Raw genomic sequence first — 22,871 nt, forward strand, 5'->3', positions numbered from 1 at the left:
AGAACTATTTTACTCCAATGGTGTTTTACAGTTAATTAACTACAAGTTTATAAAAAAAGAGCAATAAGTCCAATGTTTAAATTCACATTAAAAGTGCTAAAGTACATCAACATATACGATGTACTCTATGAAGTCTGAATCATCTCTAAAGCAAAGATGATGGAATAAATTCAATATTTCTGACACTAGAAATTTGAATCTTTCTTGCTGGTTCAGCTATGGCAAATTGTAGCTGAGGTCTCCCATCGGATCTCTGCTGCATATAACTTTTCAAAGCAGAGTGTAAAAAACCCAACACTGTCAACTACCTAGAGAACTAACCTTACTACATCAGATGTAAAGTAGTATGGCAAGTATCTTCAAAGAAATAACCATACATAATGCCACACAATTGTGACTAAAGTACTAGTTTGGTTGGTTTCATAGGAGCACAAAGAAAGTGAATAACATTCAAAAATATAAATTATTAAGCAGTTAAAAACTAGTTATGAGCTACATCAAAATATACAGGTTTTATCTTGGTAGAGTGATCTCTTTTTGAAGATATTTTCAAAAGTACTGCTTCAGAATTCGTACATGCTTCATGATAACGTTAAAGAGAAAACACAAACCAGCTGTGCACGAACCTTTGTGCTCCAGGTACTAGCTGTTTGCTGTCTGGTTCCCAACATAGTTTTCCTTTCTCAGAAAGTAGCTTAACGCTCTGATCCACATAAGGAAGAGGCTTTTGATGTTTGTCAAGGATACATTCAAAGTCTGTAAGGAATGAGTAATCAATTTCAATCTCAAAATATTTAATGGGGGAAAATCACCATTGACAACAGTTTTTATCTTGAGCGGGGTAAAGAAGCCAAACACGGATTTACAATGGTCATCCAAATGAAAGAATGAACACCTGGAACAACAAATTAAATGTTGATATTTATCTCAAAGGAGATGGAATTCAGAAGAAAGGAAATGATGCTTCAGTGTACAAAGCCTTGGCAAGGCACCATTTGGAGCACTGAATTCTGTTTTCAGTGTTTGTATGTTCAGGATACAGTGAAGGCTGACCAAGGATATAGAATAGCTGAAAGGATTAAAGGCTGACAACAACAGAGTACAAGTCAAGTTTACAAATCCTGAGTTTAGAAGGTTGAGACATGATTCAATTTAGGGATAACAATAAAAGGATTTGATTGGTTATATTCCAAGAAATTATTTTTTCTTGTGGGAGAATCCAGACAAGAGGGATAAAACAGAAATTAGAACTAGGTTATTTAGAAGTGAGATCATTATTCCTAACAAAATGGACAGTTGAAATTTGGAAACATGCCTCAAAAGACTGTAGATACCAGGTCAACTGAAATTTAAGATTGATTATTTTCAGCCACAAAGAGTTAATGTCAGTAAATACAGTCAAGGTACAGATCAACCATGATTGAATTAAATGACTTAACAGATTCTAGGCTGAATATCATAATCTTATCTTCTTACATTATTTCACTAAACCTTCTCAGAACTAACTAGGTGGCAGTTTTAAACATGGAAGGTGACTTATTTCGAAGAATTAGGAAGACTATAATAAATAAATTAATTAAATAATTTATGTCCTTTTTTATGTCTGTTTGCTTTTTAAAGCCTTATTTGTGAAATGAAAAGGAAGTATGTGCAGTGTTATTAAAATGAAAGACCAGTTGCAGTCTTAAAGGTCTTTAAAAACAATGTACTCAAAAAGCAATGAATTCTCACATCAAAATTAAAGAACACTTGGATTTCAGAATCGGTGACAGATAGATCTCTGGAATTATGAGGAACGGAAAATAATACAAAACAATTTAAATTATCCTTCCTCCAAAATGCAGAAGACTATATCTGGAGGAAGCTGTAGAAGATCAAATAACATACCTATTAAATAATAATATGGGGTAAACACAGAGGTTTTGGAATAGATACTTCCTCCCAATATGTGCTCCAATATTTCTTGAATCTGCTGCTGGATTGCACTGACAGAAGGATTACCTTTAAAATAAAACAAATTAAATTACAAAATAGCATGTTTGCAGTCAGAAATTGACATACTTGAATGCTAAGTATTAGTCATATAAGTTTTAACATACTAAATGAGTTTCAACACGCATTGAAAATGTAAGATCAGAAGTCCCCACCTGATCATTGGGAACATCCTTCCTGCCCTTTACTCTGTCTAGTCATGTTAGAAAGTAGATAGATTTTTGAAGTATCATAGCTCTAAACTTCCCAGTGAATTGGCACGGCAACAGGAGTTGAGATCAGCCACAATCTTATCGAATGATGGGTCAGATATGAGGGGATGAATGATTACCCCTACTCCTATTTCTTATGTTCTTCTTTTCCTTCCAACAACAACAATCTGAATTGAATAAGTATTAAAAGAGAAATACAGGGGAAAAAACTCAGCAAAAAGGGATCAAAAATATATTTCAATTTATCGATGCAATCACTGACCTTTATTTAGTAATTGCTGGCAATAACGGTCATGAAACCAAGGAGTCTGGAATTCCGGGCACTCTAAACAGACAGCTCTGTTCAGCTCCATTAAACGTAACCGGATCCGCATGTTCAGAACATCAGGCAATGCTAGCATTAGAAACCAAATTATTACAATAAATTTCTGCGTTTTTTTTTTATTTTCACCAAGTTTCCTCTTTGTAAAAGGCCGCTTGGCATTTTATTCAAATGATAATTTTGATCCTATCTTCAACCAAACAGTCACATGCAGACTCGGATGCAGTTGACTGATAACAATCAGGTGCAGGGATTTTTCACTCTCTTTTTTGGAAGCATCAAGGCAAAATGTTGTACCATTATAATACACATCAGACAACAGTACCAAAGGCAACCTTCATCAGCTGTTAAGTGGCTTAATTAGTTGATCCAGAAGCACACCATGAGCTACATAATTTGTAAGTTACCTGTAAAACAGTAACTTGAAGATTTAAATGCAAGCATACTGATGTAGACGATATGCACTTGAGGGAATGAAAACTAATCATTTCCCAACGCTGGATACTTTTTAAATCAGCAGTCCAATTGACTCACGAACAAAATGATAAGCCAAAGAGTTTTTGCTGCTGGGTAAAAATCAAAGTTAACTCAACGAGTAATTCAAAGAACAAACAAAGAACAAAGAAAATTACAGAACAGGAACAGGCCCTGCGGCCCTCCAAGCCTGCGCCAATCCAGTTCCCCTATCTAAACCTGTCACCTATTTTCCAAGGATCTGTATCCCTCTGCTCCCTGCCCATTCATGTATCTGTCTAGACACATCTTAAATGACGCTATCGTGCCTGCCTCTACCACCTCCACTGGCAACGCGTTCCAGGCACCCACCACCCTCTGCATAAAGAACTTCCACGCATATCTCCCTTAAACTTTTCCCCTCTCACCTTGAAATCGTGACCCCTAGTAATTGAGTCCCCCACTCTGGGGAAAAAGCTTCTTGCTATCCACCCTGTCTATACCTCTCATGATTTTGTAGACCTCAATCAGGTCCCCCCTCAACCGCCGTCTTTCTAGTGTAAATAATCCTAATCTACTCTACCTCTTTTCATAGCTAGCACCCTCCATACCAGGCAACATCCTGGTGAACCTCCTCTCCAAAGCATCCACATCCTTTTGGTAATGTGGCAACCAGAACTGTATGCAGTATTCCAAATGTGGTCGAACCAAAGTCCTACACAACTGCAATATAACCTGCCAACTCTTGTACTCAATACCCCGTCCGATGAATGAAAGCATGCCATATGCCTTCTTGAACACACTATCGACCTGCCTTGCCACCTTCACAGTACAACGGACCTGAACACCCAGATCTCTCTGTGCATCAATTTTCCCCAGGGCTTTTCCATTTACTGTATAGTTCGCTCGTGAATTGGATCTTCCAAAATGCATCACCTCGCATTTGCCTGGATAGAACTCCATCTGCCATTTCTCTGCCCAACTCTCCAATCTATCTATATTCTGCTGCATTCTCCGACAGTCCCCTTCATAATCTGCTACTCCACCAATCTTAGTGTCATCTGCAAACTTGCTAATCAGGCCATCTATACCTTCCTCCAGATCATTTATGTAAATCACAAACAACAATGGTCCCAACACGGATCCCTGTGGAACACCACTGGTCACAGTTCTCCATTTTGAGAAACTCGCTTCCACTACAACTCTCTGTCTCCTGTTGCCCAGCCAGTTCTCTATCCATCTAGCTAGTACACCCTGGACCCCATGCGACTTCACTTTCTCCATCAGCCGACCATGGGGAACCTTATCAAATGCCTTACTGAAGTCCATGTATATGACATCTACAGCCATTCCCTCATCTATCAACTTTGTCACTTCCTCAAAGAATTCTATCAAGTTGGTAAGACATGACCTTCCCTGCACAAAACCATGCTGCCCATCACGAATAAGCCCATTTTCTTCCAAATGTAAACCGATCCTATCCCTCAGTATCTTCTCCAGCAGCTTTCCCACCACTGATGTCAGGCTCACCAGTCTATAATTACCTGGATTATCCTTGCTACCCTTCTTAAACAAGGGGACAACATTAGCAATTCTCCAGTCCTCCGGGACCTCACCCGTGCTCAAGGATGCTGCAAAGATATCTGTTAAGGCCCCAGCTATTTCCTCTCTGCCTTCCTTCAGTAACCTGGGATAAATCCCATCCGGACCTGGGGGACTTGTCCACCCTAATGCCTTTTAGAATACCCAACACTTCCCCCCTCTTTATGCCGACTTGACCTAGAGTAATCAAACACCTATCCCTAACCTCAACATCTGTCATGTCCTTCTCCTCAGTGAATACCGACACAAAGTACTCATTAAGAATCTCACTCATTTTCTCTGACTCCTCGCATAACTTCCCTCCTTTGTCCTTGAGTGGGCCAACCCTTTCTCTAGTTACCCTCTTGCTCCTTATGTTCGAATAAAAGGCTTTGGGATTTTCCTTAACCCTGTTTGCTAAAGATATTTCATGACCCCTTTTAGCCCTCTTAATTCCTCATTTCAGATTGGTCCTACTTTCCCGATATTCTGATATTCAGATGCGTCCGACATTTTTCTGCTCATTTCCAGTATGTAGGTATTCTAGGAACAGTCAACATTAATCATGCCTAATTATCCCAAGGAAGTGCTGGTAAACCTTCACATACAGCCTAGTGTTTTGCTCAAAAGCAATTAAGGATCACATTTTGCTTAAGTTGACTACAGGGCAGACTGATTAAAGATAAGAGGTTTCATTCTGCAAAGTTGGTTTTGTTGTCATCAGTCATTCCTAAATTATAGAGTGATAATCTATCCAAAAATTGTCTCTCAAAACATTTGAAGTTTGAAATATTAAAATTTCACTCTTAACCAATGATAACTTATCCAGTCTCAGGTCTGACCATCATACATGTCTAAAAAGCTGTGGAATGGCATCCAGAAAGTAAGGGAAGTTCCAAGGTGGTAATTAATGCTTTAGATCACATCTGGAAAAAATACTAACCAAAATGTCAACATGCTTTGTTCAAAGGCAGTTATGCTTTGTTTTTGAAATTATATTGTGGAGGAGGGGTTCAGCAAAAAAGTGCAAGCCTAATGTATCTGAGATTTCGGAATTGTTGTAAGGTCGTATGATGCCTTTAATAATTTACAAGTACGAATGTTTAAATAACAAATGAAACTTACTATCCAGTTGAGAGTCCAACTTCACTAGAAAATCCACACTAAAAATAGTCTTAATTAGAATGTCAGGAAAGTAGCCTGCTAGGGCTAGTGAGTAACCAAATAGGACCAGCAGATGAGGGTCACATAAATCTATGGAAAAAAAGAACAAACTTGCATTTATGTGGCATTTTTCAAGATCTCAGTGTCCCAAACTGCTTTACAGTAATTAAATACTTAGAGTGTAATCACTGTCATAATGTAGGGGAATACAAACTCCAATGTATCACTAAACAAGCTAATCAGCACAATAAAGGTTAGAAACTTGCCGAGCTTGCAAAATTCATTTTAGAGAATTGATTTTGCATTTTTAACCTTAGTCCTATTAATACTGTCAATATCAATTGTAAAGATTAATATTTTAATCCTTGAGAAATATGGATATTTTTGTCTTACAATACTCATTCATATGATAAAGGTACAGTATACAAATACAATAAACAGCATAATGCAATTGAAGTGTAGTCACAGTACTTCTAGAAGATTGGATAAAAAATCTTCAAATTAAAATCATGAATTTATGGAAGACATAATATTATAACTTAGCTCATTCCCCAAAAATAACATTCACCTACCTACATACACCTGTGGCAGTAAATTTCAAAGTTATTCAATGGGAAGGGGTAAAGTGGCACCAACTATATTGACTTCAAAAGCAAGTTGTCGCTTGTCATTGATGTAGTTAAAATGAAATGTAATTTATATTGTAAATATGAACTCAGCCCTTGTCTTTGAAAATATTAGTGACTCAGAAGCATCTAATTTACCTTCTCATTTAACATGTTACATATTTCTGGACAACGGAAAGAAACAAACTGAAGGGTTTATATTGATGTACTTCCTTTCATGAGTTCAGGACATTTGAACTTTTGAAACACACTCATTGTTGTAACGTAGTAGTAAAGCAGATAGAAATTGAAAAATCTGGCATGCCTTTTTGTTTAAAAGAAATTTCAAAAATCTAATTTTGTCCCAGATTCCCTCATCTTCCTGCGTATAGGGTGGACATGTACAAGGTGCTACCAATATTACCTAGAGATTGTAATCCAAGAATAATTCTACAAAATGCCTCATCCCTTAAAAAGGTGGCTGAAATTTGACTAAACAATCCACACCAGTATAATTAAGTTAGAAACTCAAACTCTATATTCAATCTCCATTCTTACTGCAACTATTAGAAACCAGCAGTCAAAGGACCTATAGGGTCTATCAAAAGGATAGTAGGCAAAGAGGCAAGATAGCATTCAGGAGTCCCAAGGGAGAAAGAAAACCAGGAACCCATAAGAAGAGGGTAGTGACCCAGAAGAACAGGGAGAAGACGACCAGAAGAGTATAGGAAGAGGTTCCAGGTAGCAAAGTAATGTTGTGCGCTGGCTCTATGGATGTAGTGCTGACAGAAATCCCGGGGAGCTGGTGGTTCAATCGTGAATTAGAGTGCAATGCAGCCTTGGAAGACAAGATTAAATCTCTGGAAAATAAACAGGTATTAAGGTAGTCCAAGTTGCAACTGTATTGGAGGGAGTTCAGAAGCATATCTTTGAGATTGAAAAGTGGAAACCCCTTTGAAGGAAGATTATGTGCTAATGGGATTGTTGTGACTCAGTGATTTCTGGCATCTGGGTGGGTTGTAAATAAATGCACTGGATTGGTCAAGGTTGCATTAGTCATTTAATATGCGGGTCATTCTATTTGACCACAGTTTGCTTGTTAATTCATTTTTGCTTCATATTGATTTTGGAAATTTGCATACAAGATCAATATTTTAAGTTATTTTACTTTGCTGTACAGTAAAGTTTATGTTTGGTTGCTCAAACCCATGTATTCTTGTGTTACCAATCGCTACATTCAAAAAGATACCAATTCAGGTTCAAAATTCACCTACTGATTTATTGTCTCAGTAAGCTTCTATCCAGCTTTCCCAATCCAGACCAAAGTTTGCATCATCTTCAATTACAGCACATGGTGAAGTGGCTTAAGGGTGCTCAGAAATTTACTACCAATTTATGAAATGACAGAATGCTTAAATCACCAATTTCCCATGCATTATTTAAGATCTTGGACCAAGAAAGGAAACCATGCAGGGAAGAGGCTTGGCTTTAATTAAATATTGTAATCCAGAAATCTAATATTAAGGCACGCAATCAATACAGCAGTGTTCTGTTTAACTAGTTTAATATAGGTAAACTCAATGTTTAAACAAAAAAACAGAAATTTCTGCAAAAGCTCAGCAGGTCTGGCAGCATCTGTGGAAAGAAATCAGAGCTAACGTTTTGGGTCCAGTGACCCTTCCTCAGAACCAGTGTTTAAACAGTTATCTAATCTTGCGATCCATTTAAATCATTTATTGGTTGAAAATAAGAAGTCAAGCAACACGTTGACTTACTGAGTGAGTGTCTGTTGACATTATTTATTGACTTGCAAAAATTTATATTCTGCATTATCATGATGCATGGTACAATACTCACTCAAATGAGGCCTGATATGCTGTATACTGGATTCAAAGAACTCTTCAGCTTGTGGAGGATCATAATTCAGGATAGTGAATGGAAGCAGAGTGGCATATATGGCTGAATAATGGATCTGAATTATTGAACAAAAATAAAATTGCCATCATATTGTCATGTCACAAATACTTTCACTACAGTTCATAAATTGCTTAGGAATCATTATTCAACAAGAAGTGATCTGGATCTGTCCATGGAGGACTAAGAAATTCAGATTCCTAATAGTTCATAGAATATTTCAACAACAGCAAGTAATCCATAACTTTTTGATAATTTGCTTCTCATCTTCCTTCCCTCTTTCCAGATATTATTTCATACTCTTTTACAAAAAGCAATTCATGCCCTTTTAAATAACATGTTCTGCAGCATTCCATAGTCCAAGAAATCTTCAAAATAAAAATACAGATGAAATCAAAATCAAATTTTAGGAGTATTTGATCCACTTTCCTTTTTTATCATTTTTGGGTGTGACATTTCTTATTTAATGGCTCCAGATTACGAGTGATGTCCTTTAGCTGTTCTTCATACACAGACCTAGAAACTATTTGGTCAGAGAAGTATTTAAATAATTTGTGTAAAATGAACAAAAATTCAGGAATAGTGCATTCATAAAAGTTTAGAAGTACAGAATAAAATCTGAGAAACTACAGCATAGGAAAAGGCTGTTTTGACCATCATCCTCAGTTCTTGTCAACCACTTCGATTGCCATTCTTTATTTCATAATATTTATTTTAAATCATTATCCAATCATCTTAAACTATACAATATTGATGCCTCCTCAATTGCTACTTGCAGTGACCCTGAAGTGTCAAAAAGAAATTTAAATTCCCTCTTCTGCAATTTAATTCATTCCAGCATGCAAGGATCTATTTGTCTAATTGGGATACAGGGCTCTTTAGTGCAGTGGCACTGTCCTTACCTCTGAGTCAAGAGATTTGGGATCAAGTCCCAATTGCTTCAGAGATGTGAACCAACATCTCTGAACAGGTTGATTAGAAACTATTTACAGTTGAGATATGGATTCATTCTGAACTGAAGGCAAAAGCAAACAAATGATTCTTCTTTGTATTTTCTGCAGTACTTCAATGTAGCCATCAGATTGTTCTCTTAAGCACTCATCAAAATGAAATAAGATGCCTGCTTTCGATAAGGCTTTGGGCAAGTCTGGATTTAGTGTTGCAGGGTCATTTGATGTGAAGTCACAGGGCTGGGCTTATACTGCAATTAGGACTTCTATGAAGCATAGTACCTGATGCATAGGGGCGGCATGGTGGCTCAGTGGTTAGCACAGCTGCCTCACAGCGCCAGGGACCCGGGTTCGATTCTACCCTCGGGCAATTGTCTTGTGGAGTTTGCACGTTCTCCCCATGTCTGTGTGGGTTTCCTCTGGGTGCTCCGGTTTCCTCCCACAGTCCAAAGATGTGCAGGCTAGGTGGATTGGCCACGCTAAATTGCCCGTAATGTTCAGTGATGTGTAGATTAGGTGGGTTATAGGTGGATGGGTCTGGGTGAGATGCTTGAGAGTCAGTGTGGACTTGTCGGGCCGGAGTGCCTGTTTCCACACTGTAGGGATTCTATGATTCTATGATGTATATTAATTGTTGTCAGACAGTGGACTATGCTATCTGTGTACACAAAGGGAACATTTGACCAATTGTGCTTTAGGCCTCTGCAATATTTCCACATCTATATACAACATTACTTTGAAAGACATATTCACAGCAACTCACTGATCGTATTTTTATAAAATATCAACATAAAATTACAATTCAAAAAAGGCCACAACAGAAAGGTTTGGGGTACCCAAATTTAAACTAAAATGGCAAGAAAAAGAATTGGAAGCTTCAGAGAGCAGTAAATCACATGCAATTAGATAACAAGGCAAATTGGTTAAAAGACTAAACAATATGTAGTGATAAAGAACAAAAAAAAACCTGGAGTTGCAAAGCAATTGGCGATAAAGGTTCAGAAAATTTCAACCAAAACATATACTAATGTATACAATACATGAAACAAATTGGACGTTAGGATTAGTGATTAAAGTAGAAAATTATGGAACTCTCTAATGAAACCTGAGAGCTGAGCCAGAACAGCAAATAAAGACACCACACATGAAATTTGAGGATAGAAGTGGAACAGAAATGAGATAGAACACATAGCAATATTGGAAAAATGTTGGCGGAACTTGCGATTTCACAGGAGCATACAACAGGCCAACTGCTGATGCAGTCCAACTGTAATTCTGTTTTCAACATAAACCAATGGAAAGAAAAATCAGACAAGTTGTATAACAAGTGCTGATTCACCACTATCTGTATTAGGCCCTTAGACAAGTTGGAAGTTTCCCCTATGGTAGCATTATAGGTTACAAGTTAAGAAAAAAGGTGGTCAAAAGGAAGAAAACAGCAGTGATTTTTGCTATGTAATATACTACTGTTACATACCTTGTTGATATGTTTAAGCGTGACAGATGCTATTTGGTCCAACAGATCAGTATGTAGACAATTTGTTTTAGTTAGAAACAGGGCAAATTCTGCAACATTGGACTCAGTCACCTGATCAATCAATCGTTCAAAGGTTGTCATAGTTTCTTCAGCAAGGACTTCTTCAAACCATTCTCCAGAGATGTATTTTAGCTCTTCCATCAGTAGATCCATACAGTCTGCCTTCTGCAATCTTTCCAAACCACATTTATTCAGCTTCTGTAGTAGCTTCATGTACACTGCTGCTATGCCAGGTTGGTATAAGGAGCCATTCCGTACCCACTTGGTGATAGCAATGGCCAATGCATTCAAGTCGCTTAAATTACACTGTGGCAAGACTGCATCGATACGTGCAGAGATCAGGTTATCAATTCGCGGAGAGGGAAGGAGGGAGAGAACTCGAGTTAACATGGACACTTCATAAGGGATGACACTGCGATGAAGATAACTGAAATGAGGGGAGGGTAATGAAGGGGTGGTAAATAAGGGAAGAAAGGGAAAAACGACAGTAAATGAGTAATCTGAAGGGCCATATTTGCTGTGAACTTTCCAAATGTATTTACACCTGACAGAAATAAGATTTAGATCTCACCTTAACTGGATCTGAAAGTTGTAACTCAGGTATGCAAGCTCAAAATAATTAACAAAGGTTTACAGAGGACTCTACAAAGCATTTATAATAAAATGAGAAGCAGGACAGAGTGCTTGGTATATAAGGACCACTGCGCAAGTAACATACAAAATACCTAATATGATGCATATGAAGTGATCATTAACCTGTAATTACCGTATTTCCTGGTGACTTATTCGATAATTAAGCAATAAAACTTAATCCTTGTAATTCCAAAGTGAAGAAAACATTACGTGTATAGCGGGGTATTTGAATTTGCACTGGAAATAACTTGCTTTCGTCTTACTTATCTTTCAAAATAAAGTATTCATCAAGATTCACCTTCAAGCACAATAAATTTACAGCATAACATAAAAAGACTATTTGGCTCAACCAGCCTCTGCTGGTGCTTGTGTTCCACCCAACTCAATGTAACTGTGAATGTAAAAGATGTGTTATAACTTCTTGGGAGCCAGTGGGACCTGAACCTGGGTCTCCTGGCTCAGAGGTAGGGACACTACCACTGCACCACTACCTCCTGAATCTAATTTATGATATTTTCTAATCAATCTGTTCAGACATGTTATGACACATTTCTGGAGCAGGTGAAACTTGAGCCCAGGCTTTCTGGCCCAGAGGTAGGAACAGTACCACTGTGTCACAAGAACCCTCCTGAGTTTTCACTATTCTATTCAGAAACCTATTCAATCCACTCACTATTTGAAGAAATATCAGTCCTAACAAGCTTCAATAATCAGCCTCTGAGCATATACCCTAACAATGTAAAGATGGGTTAACATGAAACAGCAGTTTAGACTAAACTTATCAACAACATCCTTGTTAGGCAACTTTTTTTAAGGGACCCAATTTTTCCTGACTGCTACATAATTTGCATGGAGCACTTTGAAAACAAATTCAACATTTGCTGCTGCCCACTGTATAAAATCTTAGTTCCCAAAGCAGCATACTGTTTTAGCAGAACGTGACATTAACAATTCTATACTATTGTTGATTAATGCATAATAGTAAAGAGCCAAAGCGCCTCAATCGTTGAACATTTTAGTAACATTTCAAGTTTATTCATAAGATGCAGTGTTCTGTATTTCAATAAACTTAATTTCTACATTACAGTAATATTAGCAAATTTACAGAAATTCAGCTTTGCATGCATTCCAAAAGAAAAATTAAGCAAGAATTTAAAATTACTATTCCAATTGTTTAGTTATCCAAACATCCATTGCACCACAAGAACCCTCCTGAGTCTACATTATGATATTTTCTAATCAACCTATTCAGGCATGTTTTGACATATCTCTGAAGCAGTTGGGACTTGAACACTACTAGTGCATCCACGTTAAAGTTCAGAACGAAAAATATTTATGATACAATTATTATGGTAAATTCAGTTTCTTTTACTATTCATTTTACCTTATTAACATTTGCCTCAATTTTGCATATAACTCTGGATTTTGACAACGCAGCGACAGCAGTGCCTTTGTTATTCTTGCAATATCCACTGGCTTGAATTGATCCAATTGCGTGTACAAAGTTGTTGCAACTCTAAGCAAGGAGAATGATAAAATAAGTATTTTCTGGTCAAATATCAATGAGAAATGTTTTCATTATCCCTTTATGGGGTGTAGACATTGCCAGCATGGCCATCATTTGTTCCACATCTCTAATTGCCTTGATCTAAATAGTTTACTCAGCCAATTTAGAGAGGCAGTTCGGGCTAACTGCTTTGCCATGGATCTGGAGTTACTAGTAGGTCAGGCTGGATAAGATTTCCTCCCCTACAGGACGTTAACGAATTCATGGAACTGTGGCTCATTAACGGATGATGATTCCATGGACACTTTCTTCATGATCCAAAAGCATATTAAAAGTTCAGAACGATAAATACCTATTGTTGAAATATTGTGCTGCAATCAGTTGCTCCACTATTTTTTAACCTAACATAAGCCTCAGTTCTGCAATAACTCTGGTTTTTGACAATGAGTGTAGCTTTCAATTGTATATTCTATCAGTTGAAAAATAATTTTACCAACTGCTGTGTTAGGATTCAAAATTGTATCACCACAGTATCAGTTTGGGCCTCTGGATTTGTAGCCCAGTGACACTAGCACTGCCTACTGTCTGTCCCTAAAATGAATGAAGTCATAACACAACAAATGCAATCAATAGAATACTTAAGCTTGTGAGCAATAGTATGTACACTTACTTTTGAATTAGTTGTGGATTCCTGCATTCCATCTCTTCCATGGTTTCTATAACTGCTAATGTTTGCGAAGGGCTGAAATCATCAACCATTAACAAGGTGGCAGATTCAAGCCTATTTGACAGGGCGGAGTGATAATGAGGCCGGAAGGAATGTTTGTTGCAAATTATTTTGTTAATTATATTCTAACGAATTTTGATTTACAAAACACCCACATATACACAACTGATTGTAATTTTATAAACTGAATTTCAATTAGTTTAAATGAGATGGTTTTAAAAACATGTTTGATTTAACAATATTATATACTAAACATTATTGCTGATAATTTTTACAGGAGTTTTATTTATCTCAAATGGATGAAGATCATTAAATTAAAATCTCAAATCAATGACATTGATATATTTTGTAAGAACAATTTTTATACCATGCAACAATAGAACTCCAAAAAACAAAACAATGCTCCATGTTTTTCTTATGTAATGAGTGAAGAATGTGTTCAGAAGTTATTTTTAGATGCCATGGATCTCTAAGTTAGGAACATACCTTTCTCTAACCACTGGTCCAGATAAAGGTCCTAGTGCTGCAAATAGCCTGAGAAAACTGGCAGGGTCACTGTGAGCATTCACAAGTTCAGTAAGTCTCCACTTAGCAGCTAATCGAAAGTCACAATTGTTAAAATGTAAAGACTGGTACACTCCAAGGATTATACTTATGTTATCAGCATCTAGAATTTTTATGTTCTGAAGAAAAATCTTGTTGCATTTTTCCAACAGGGGACGATAACTGAACTTGATGTTGCGCAGAAATTGTACTATTCGGCGTGAATTGTTCAATTGAGAAGGATCCCTGGTATCCAACAGAAATTCTGCCTTTTCTATTAGACAATTCCGAAGATGTGTGGAGATCATTCCAGAAATGCTTAACATTAAAGATGAAAGTATCCTGTTCAACAGACAGAAATAATTAACAATGACAATTAATATTTTCAGAATCATTCATTGCTTTGCATGATGTTATGTTCTATATTGCAATAAAGACTATACCTATTTTCCCTATGTCATAGTACTTAATTTACAGTTGATTTCAGATTGAATAGATAGCAATGGGAGATCAGTACTGATAAATATTAGTATGAGTAGTGCTGTGCCACAGTAATTTTTTTAAAGATCTTTTTATTTTGCTGTTTAGTCATGATACATTTATCAATTCAAAGGACGATAATCAGAACTAACAAGGCAAGGGAGTACATGTTGAATAGTACGATCCTAGGAGGTACAGAGGAACAGATGGCCCTTGGTGTGCATGTCCATAGTTTCTTCAAGGCAAGAGGACAGATAAAGTGGTTCAGAACGCATATGGGATACTTACCTTTATTAGACAAGGCATTCAATACAAGAGAAATGAGGTTATGATAGAGCTGTATAAAACATTAGTTAGGCCACAACTGGAATACCGTGTGCAGTTTTAGTCACCACAACATAGGAATGATATGATTGTACCAGAGAGGGTGCAGAAGAGGTTCATCAGGATGTTGCCTGGGCTGGAATGATTCAGTTATGAAGAGAGACTAGATAGGCTTGGGTTGTTTTCCTTAACAGCAGAGAAGGCTGAGGGGGAAATTTGCTTGAGGTTTAAGTTCTGAGCGGCATAGACAGAGAAGACAGGGAGAAGCTTCCACCCTTGGTAGATGGGTCAATAACCATTGGGGAAGGGGAGGGGGCACCCTTTTAAAGGTAAGAAGCAGGAGATTTAAAGGGGATTTGCAGAATCAAAAAAAACCTAGAGGGTTATAGGTATCTGAAACTCACTGCCTAAAAAGATGCTAAACATGGGAAGCCTCAAAGCATTTCTGAATTATTTAGATGAACATTTGAAACACTATAATATACAAGACTGGAAAATTGATTAAAATAGATAGAGGCTTGATGACTGGTGAGACACGATGTCAAAGGCCTTCTCTCCATGTTATAAAAACTGTATGATTCTATATCCAAAAAATGTATTAATTGGAAGTTTTAAAAAAAAACTACTGCTGACAACATACTTGTGCAAAAGAACACCAACTGATCAAATTCGAGATAAGTTCTTTTGATCAAATTGAAGAAAAGCAACCCCCAAAATTCTAGTTTCTTTACATTGCACCTCAAAATAAAATCTGCATTTATACAGCATCTAAAGTTTATCAAAGCCATTCCAATGCACTTCACATATGATTAATTATTTTGAAACTCAGGTGAGCAAACCTGAAACCAATGCAAAATTAGTGACACAAAATACTGCAGCCAGAAGCCAACAAAATAGTCCCACTTGCCTAGTAACATTACCTTGCATCCTGTATATATTCCAACTTCCTGTGAACAATATCAGTGATTTCTCCCATCAGTGGACTGTGGTACATATGTTGATCAGTCAGACACACAGCAAACTTGGATAATGTAGCCATATTAAACCTATCAAAATAAAAACAATTTCAACACTTACAGCTTAGAAAATAATACTGGAACAATGTAAATATTTTATTCAGCAGAATGCTATGTATTTAAATTATCTTTTTGGGTGTGATGACAGCTTTATGAACAAGCAAGGCAAGAATGTTAAATAGTATCAGTAATAGCTTTTTTTAATAATTGTGAAGGTAAGGGAATGCTGACCTTTATATTGGACGACCAGCATGCAAGGAATTAGAAGTTGTGACACAGAAACTAAAGAGCTCTGGTTACACCGTACCTACTATGCAGCATTCAGTTCTGGACACCACATCTTGGGAAGGATTTACTGGCCATGGTGGGAGTGCAGTGTAACAAATTTAATAAATACCACCTGGTTATACCACCTGGTTAATTGAGGACAGATTGGTCGCATTCCATGGAAGTTAGAAGATTAATGGGTGATTTGATCAAAGTTCTCTAAGTATTATGGGTAACAAGTAGAAAAACTATTTCTATAAGTTGGGTAGTCCAAGTCCAGGGAACTTAATCTAAAGAAAAGGGACAAAATATTCCAGCTATGGTCTGACTCGTGCCTTGTACAGTTTCAGCAAGACTTTCTTATTTTCATACACCATTAACTTTTAAATAAAGGCCAACAGTCCATTTGCCTTCCCTATTTACCTGAATTTATATGCTAGCTTTTCAAGATTCATGGATGAACTCCCCAAATCCTTCAGTGCTGCAACTTTCTGCAATCATTCCCCTCTTAAATAATACTCGCTATTATCTATTCTGTTCTTTCTGCAAAGTGCATAACCTCACATTTTCCCACTTTATAATCCATCTGTCTAGTTGTCACCCATTTACTCAATTTGTCTATACCCCTTTTTAGACTCTGTCATCCTTACTACTTGTCTTCCCACCTTTGTTTGTTTGTCATCTGCAAACTTGTCTATTGTAGATTCATTTCCGCATCAAATGATTAGTAGTAGGGATCCCTGTGGCGTGCCACTAGTTACAGGTTGCCATCCCGAAAATGCCTTTTAACCTAACTCATAGCCTTCAGTCAGGTAGCCAATCCTCCATCCATGCTAATTTACCACCCCTAACACCGTCGGCTCTGATTAAACGGCCTTATGTGCGGTATCGCTACATGATTTTTAAAAATCCAAATGTATTCTAGTTCCATTTTCTATCCTGTTTGTTACCTGCTGAAAGAACTCTAATAAATGTGTTAAGCACGATATCCCCTTCAAGAAACCAAGTTGACTCTGCTTGACGATATTATGTATTTCTAAATTCTCTACTTTTACATCCTTTATAACATTCTAACATTTTGCCAAAATGACAGGTGTTAAGCCAACATGTGTATAGTTAACAGATTTTTGTCTCCCTTCCTTTTTGAATATGGGTGTTACGTTGGCAGTTTTCCAATCCTCAAACTCTTCCAGAATCTAAGCGTACTTGGAAAATTACTGCCAGTTTATCCACACCTACTCCTTTTCAAATCCTAGGATGCAAACCATCAGGTCCTGGAGGTTTTTCAGCCTTCGGCACATTTAAAGTCCTAGTACTTTGTCTCTAGCATTATTTATTATGTTTATTTCCTTCCACTCCTTGACCCTTTAGTATTTTGGAATGTTATTATTGTTTTCTACTGTGAAGACTGACGCAAGGTATTCAATTTTTAAGAAGTATTACAAAGTATTCAAATTTATTCAACTCTTCTGCCATTTTTCTGGTTCCCATTATTATTTCCCCAGGTTTATTTTTCAAGGGCCTATGTTCACTTTGGCCCATCTTCTCCTTTTAATATACTTTAAGAAGCTCTTACTATCTGTTTTTATGTTCCTTGTTAATTTGCCCTCAACGGTCATTTTCTCCCTCTCTATTATTTTGGTCATCTTTTATTGGCTTTTAAAACTTTGCAATCCTCTGATTTACTACTAATCTTTGAGACATTGTATTTGTTCCCTTTCAATTTGATACTATCCTTAATTTCCTTAATTAACAATGGTTGGTTTATCCCCTTGCAAGAATTCTTCTTCCGTACTGGGATATATCTTTGCTGTGAGTCATTATCTATTTTCTTAAACATTGTTATTCAACTGTGTTTTCTACTAAACCTCTTTCCAAGTTCACTCCAGTCAACTCTGCCCTCCTCCTTATGTAATTAACATCATTTAGGTTTACTACAGTTATTTCTGACCCAAATTTCTCTCTCTCAAATTGAATGTTAAATTCTACCATGTTATCGTTACTGTTTTCTAGCACAAATTCTACTCTGACATAGTTTATTAAACTTGCTTCATTATGCATTACCACAGCTAAATCCCTGGTTGGATCCACAACATTTTGTTCTGGGGAATGTCCCAAATATACCAAGTTCTTCCTCATGGTTACCTTAGGCAATTTGATTTTCACAATCTACAAAATTAAAGTCTCCCTTGATTAATGTACTGTCTTTGTTACATGTCCTCATAATCTCTTGATTTATTCTCTAACCCACAGAATTGCTACTGTTAGGGAGGCCCACAGACTACTCTTACCAGAGTCTTCTTCCCTTGATATTTCTTCCCTCCACTTATTTGAATTCTAGGATCAGATTATCCTAGATCATCTCTTGCTACAGTATTTATTCCATCTTGTACAAAGAAAGCTACCCTACCCTTCTCATCTGTCCTTTTGAAAGTCACATACCTCTGAATATCTAGCTCCTAGTTTTGATGTCCTAGTAACCACGTCTTCATACTGCCTATAAGAGTATATACATTAACCTTTTCTCATGCTATTAATTCACTTATTTTGATCGGAATACTGCTTGCATTTAAGTAAAGTGTGATTAATTTTGTCCTTTTATCATTGTTTTCCCCTTTGACCTTAATTGCTACTTTTCCTTTTATACTTGTACGCTGTGGATATCATTATCAAAATAGCTGTCCAGCAATGCTACCATATCCTTTGATTTATAAGCCTGCGTATTTCCCTTCCTGAACCCTCCCCTCCCGTCTCTTTAGTTTATCCCCTTGCTATAGCCCTAGTTTTTCGATTTACTAGGACACTGATCTCATCACAGTTCAAGTGAAGCCTATCCCACTGGAAACGCTCCCTTCTATCCTAGTACTGGTACTAATGCCCTATGAACTGAAACTCATTCCCACCACAGCACTGATTAACTCCTTGACTTTACTTACCCCATGCCAGCTTATTCATGATTTAGGTAGCAATCCTGAGATTATTACCTTCGAAGTTCTGCTTTTTAGTTTAGCTCAGATTTATTCAAAATCTTTTAGCAGAGCCACCGTTCCATTCCTAACAATGTCACACGCACCAACATGGGTGGTGACAACTAGATCCTTCCACTCCCACTCCAAATTTCTCTCCAGCCCCAAGGAAATGTCCTTAAACCTGACAGCAGGCAGGTAACACAGCCTTCAGGGATCATGCTCATGACAGCAGAGAGCAGTATCCAGCTGCGTAATTATACTATACCCTATAACTACTATTTCCTCTCCTACTTGAATGGCATCTTGTAGTACAACGCCATGGTCAGCTTGCTTATCATTCCTGCAAGCCTCTCTCATCCATACAGCCTGCAAGAACCTCATAATTGTTGGACAACTGCAGGGACAGAAGCTCCTCAGGAGGTGCCCCTTGGGCCCCCACAGCTTCTTCTCTTACAGTCATACCCCCTTGCCCTTGATTATAGACCAACTTTGAACTGCCTAATCTGAAGTGTGAGACTGCCTCCTGGAGGCCTCTGTCAGAGAACTGCAGACACTTTCAGAAAGACTGTCTTTCAACGAACAGTGCAGCTTCAGAATGCCGGTGCTTGTTCGAGTGCAAAGTGATCTTTTAAAGGTGGTGTAGATGTCAGGGATGCCAGTCTGTCAGTGGTTATCCAGTAAGTGGAATGTTCTTCCAGAAATGGCAAGCAGTACAATGGCATGGTCAGCTTGCTTATTCCCGCAAGCCTCTCTCGTTTAGAAATCAGGCAAGCGAGGCACCAAAAGGATAGGGTAGGGAATTAATCAGGTGGGTTTTTTTAAGATTCAATGAGCAATTTCATCAGGCCTAGCAGAAGGAAGCCCTTCATGAAACCTTACAAAACTGATTGCCAAAAATAAGATTCAGCCCATGTTTTCTAATCAGATTTGGTTAGCTTTTTTCAACTTAGCCTTAAAATATAGGTTTCACTGAGAATAATCTAACACACTGGGCAAATTTCCTTATTGACAGAGGACAGGCTAGGTGGAACGGCCTCCTTCATGTCACCTACCCTCTCAATCAGCATTAACATAGCCTTTCCTTTCTTGACATGTGAGATTTTGATGATTTCTAAATGGCATTTGCTGACTTTAACACTGGTTACTTTCCATTCTCCCAAGCACATATAAAGATTCCTGAATCCTGAAGGAAAGATAGAAAATATCCTCAGATTTCATAGTGTAGAAACAGTTAAGCCCATCGCATTTGAAAGTGCCATCCACTGATGTCTAATGCCTTGAACTTTTTCAAACACTCTAGAAGTTCATTTTCCAAATGTTTATCCACATCTCTTGAAAACATAGACCTACATTAATACCTTAAGGTGGATTTTAATGTTGCATTAATGATAATCTTATTTTCTTAGAAATAAAAAAGTACATTCTATCAGGTCTGTGGCAGGTCTAGACTTACTAATAAAATACTAAATAAAATGTAAAACAATGCATTCCTGGTGAATATGGGGAAACTTATCATCAAACCTCCTTATTGAAAGAAAATTAAAGATTTTTCTTTACCTTTATTATCAAACTCCTTTCCTCACTCTCTCCAGTATTTTACACATTATTCTTCCTTATGATGACACTATTGAGGAAAAATGCCTTGGAGAAGTTGTTGAACACGGCACAGAGATATGATATCAACACTCTCCATTACAATTATATCACATACCATATTTTTACTTTAAATTGCGATGTGGATATCGCAGGCAAGCCCAGCATTAATTATACATTCCTAATTTCCCTAAAGAAGGCAGTGTCAAACTTGCTTTCTGAACAAACTCTGGGGGATAAGTACATTCACAGAACTATTGGATCAAAATCCTGGAATGACCTAAAGATTGTGAAAGAACCTGCAGGAAGTGGTACTCATGTATCTGCTGCTCTTGCCCTTCAAATCGCAGATGTCAGTTTTGGAAGGTACAATTGAAGGTGCCATGCTTTGTTGCTGCAGTGCACCATATAGATGGTAAAACACTAGCCATGATGATGGAGTGAATGTTGAAGGTGGTGGATTTGGTATCAATCAAGTAGACTGCTTTGTTCTGGATGGTGTTGAGCTTGAGCTTTGCAAGTGCTGCACTTATCTAAACAAATGGAGAGTATGCCATCAAGGATCTGGTTTGTGCCTTGTAGACATGGATAGGCTTTGGATGTTGTGCAGGTCTTACTGCATATGTATACAGGCTGATTCAGTAACTGATAGGTTATGAACAGTGAACATACTGCAAGCATCATCAAATATGCCCATTTCTGATCTTACAATGGAAAGCTACTTGATGAAGTAGTTAGGTCTGGGACACTACCCTGGGGAATTCTACTGGTCAGGTCCTGGTACTGAGACTTTTAGCATCCAATGCACTCTCTCTGTGCTTGGTATGATGTGGAGAGTTCAAATATTCCCACCCCCAATTCCCACTGGCTTCAGTATTGTTCGGCTTTTAAATGCAATACCTTGGCAATTACTGCCGTGATGTCAGGAGCAGTCACTCTCATATCACATGTGCAGTTCGGGTCTTTAATCTGCATTTGGACCAAGGCTGATATTCCATTGAAGAAGAAAGATTCTACCAGAAGTATGTACTATGCATAGCTAACTAAGGAAGTTAAGGACAGTGTCAAATTGGATGAAGATTTATGGGAGTGGCCTAAAAGATTATGGCAGTTTTCGAAACCAGCAAAGGAGGACTTCAAAAAAAAAAAGGTGGAAGGTGGAGTATGAGAGAAAACTAGGAACTAATATAAAAACAGTCAGTAAAAGATTCGGAGGTAAATTGAAAGAAATGGGGTAGCTAAAGCAAGCATTGGTCTTTAAAAGGTCACAGTGAAAAACTATTAAAGGAAATAAGGAAATGGCAGTGACTTTGAGCAGGTATTTTGTACTGGTCTTCAGAGAAGACACAAAAAGCATTAGAATAGTATAAAATCAAGAGTCAGAAAGAAGGGAAGAATTTAAAACAATCACAATCACTAGAAAAACTCATGGAATGAAAGACAGACAAGTCCCTTGAACCTGATGACCCACATCTTATAGTTGTACAGGAAGTGGTTGCAGAAATAGTGGATTCATTATATGTAGCCTTCCAAAAAATCCTAGGTTCTGGAAAGGTCCCAGAAGATTTGAAGACCAGAAATGTAACAACACTATTCCTGCTCAAATGAATAATTTGATGCGATTCTGTCTGTCAATTATCCATGCCTCAGATTGGAATGTCTCCAAAGGACAGGAAAACAGCTTGAAGGAAGAGGTATTATGTACTGTATTGAATAAAATTAATGTGCTGAAATTCTGGCAACCGCTATTGAACTAATTTTAATTACATCTCCACAGCAGAGAAGACAGAAGCAAGAAAAACATAAGAAAATGTTCAGATTTGCAATAGTAATTCTACACTTAACATCCTACTTGCAACTTTAAGCAAAACAGTGTCAAGCGAATCAAATTTTTCCATTAATGTACAACAGGCCTTCCCAAAATAGGGTTCAGGACTCAAGTGGGGTGATAAACTTAAATTTTAGGGTCACCAGCCCCATGTCAGTAAATGGGTGCTTTGAAGCTTCACCCACCTCTGCTGTCATAGGTCGCACTGACAGTTCAAGCCTTGAAATGTGGTCACAGTGGAAAATGTTTGGGAA

The 22,871-nt window shown here is 37.5% G+C and overlaps 1 protein-coding gene across 6 annotated transcripts in view; it reads right to left on the minus strand.

Annotated features, from left to right (window-relative positions):
* fastkd1 (FAST kinase domains 1) overlaps nt 1-22,871 on the minus strand; it is a 43,017-nt gene that overhangs the window by 8,334 nt on the left and 11,812 nt on the right. For 4 of the 6 annotated variants that reach the window (XM_048599099.1, XM_048599100.1, XM_048599101.1 and 1 more), the window contains 10 exons: nt 15,865-15,990; nt 14,084-14,482; nt 13,541-13,651; nt 12,748-12,879; nt 10,671-11,157; nt 8,187-8,301; nt 5,686-5,814; nt 2,467-2,598; nt 1,888-2,001; nt 627-756 (listed from right to left, as the gene is read on the minus strand). In XM_048599099.1, the coding sequence (XP_048455056.1) occupies nt 627-756; nt 1,888-2,001; nt 2,467-2,598; nt 5,686-5,814; nt 8,187-8,301; nt 10,671-11,157; nt 12,748-12,879; nt 13,541-13,651; nt 14,084-14,482; nt 15,865-15,990 (1,875 nt within the window). Of the gene's footprint in view, nt 1-626; nt 757-1,887; nt 2,002-2,466; nt 2,599-5,685; nt 5,815-8,186; nt 8,302-10,670; nt 11,158-12,747; nt 12,880-13,540; nt 13,652-14,083; nt 14,483-15,864; nt 15,991-16,267; nt 16,312-22,871 lie in introns of those variants that run through there. The other 2 variants (XM_048599105.1, XM_048599103.1) reach the window with 2 other exon arrangements.

The sequence above is a fragment of the Rhincodon typus genome, chromosome 7 (assembly GCF_021869965.1).
Source record: "Rhincodon typus isolate 14 chromosome 7, sRhiTyp1.1, whole genome shotgun sequence".
In the NCBI taxonomy this organism is placed as follows: domain Eukaryota; kingdom Metazoa; phylum Chordata; class Chondrichthyes; order Orectolobiformes; family Rhincodontidae; genus Rhincodon; species Rhincodon typus.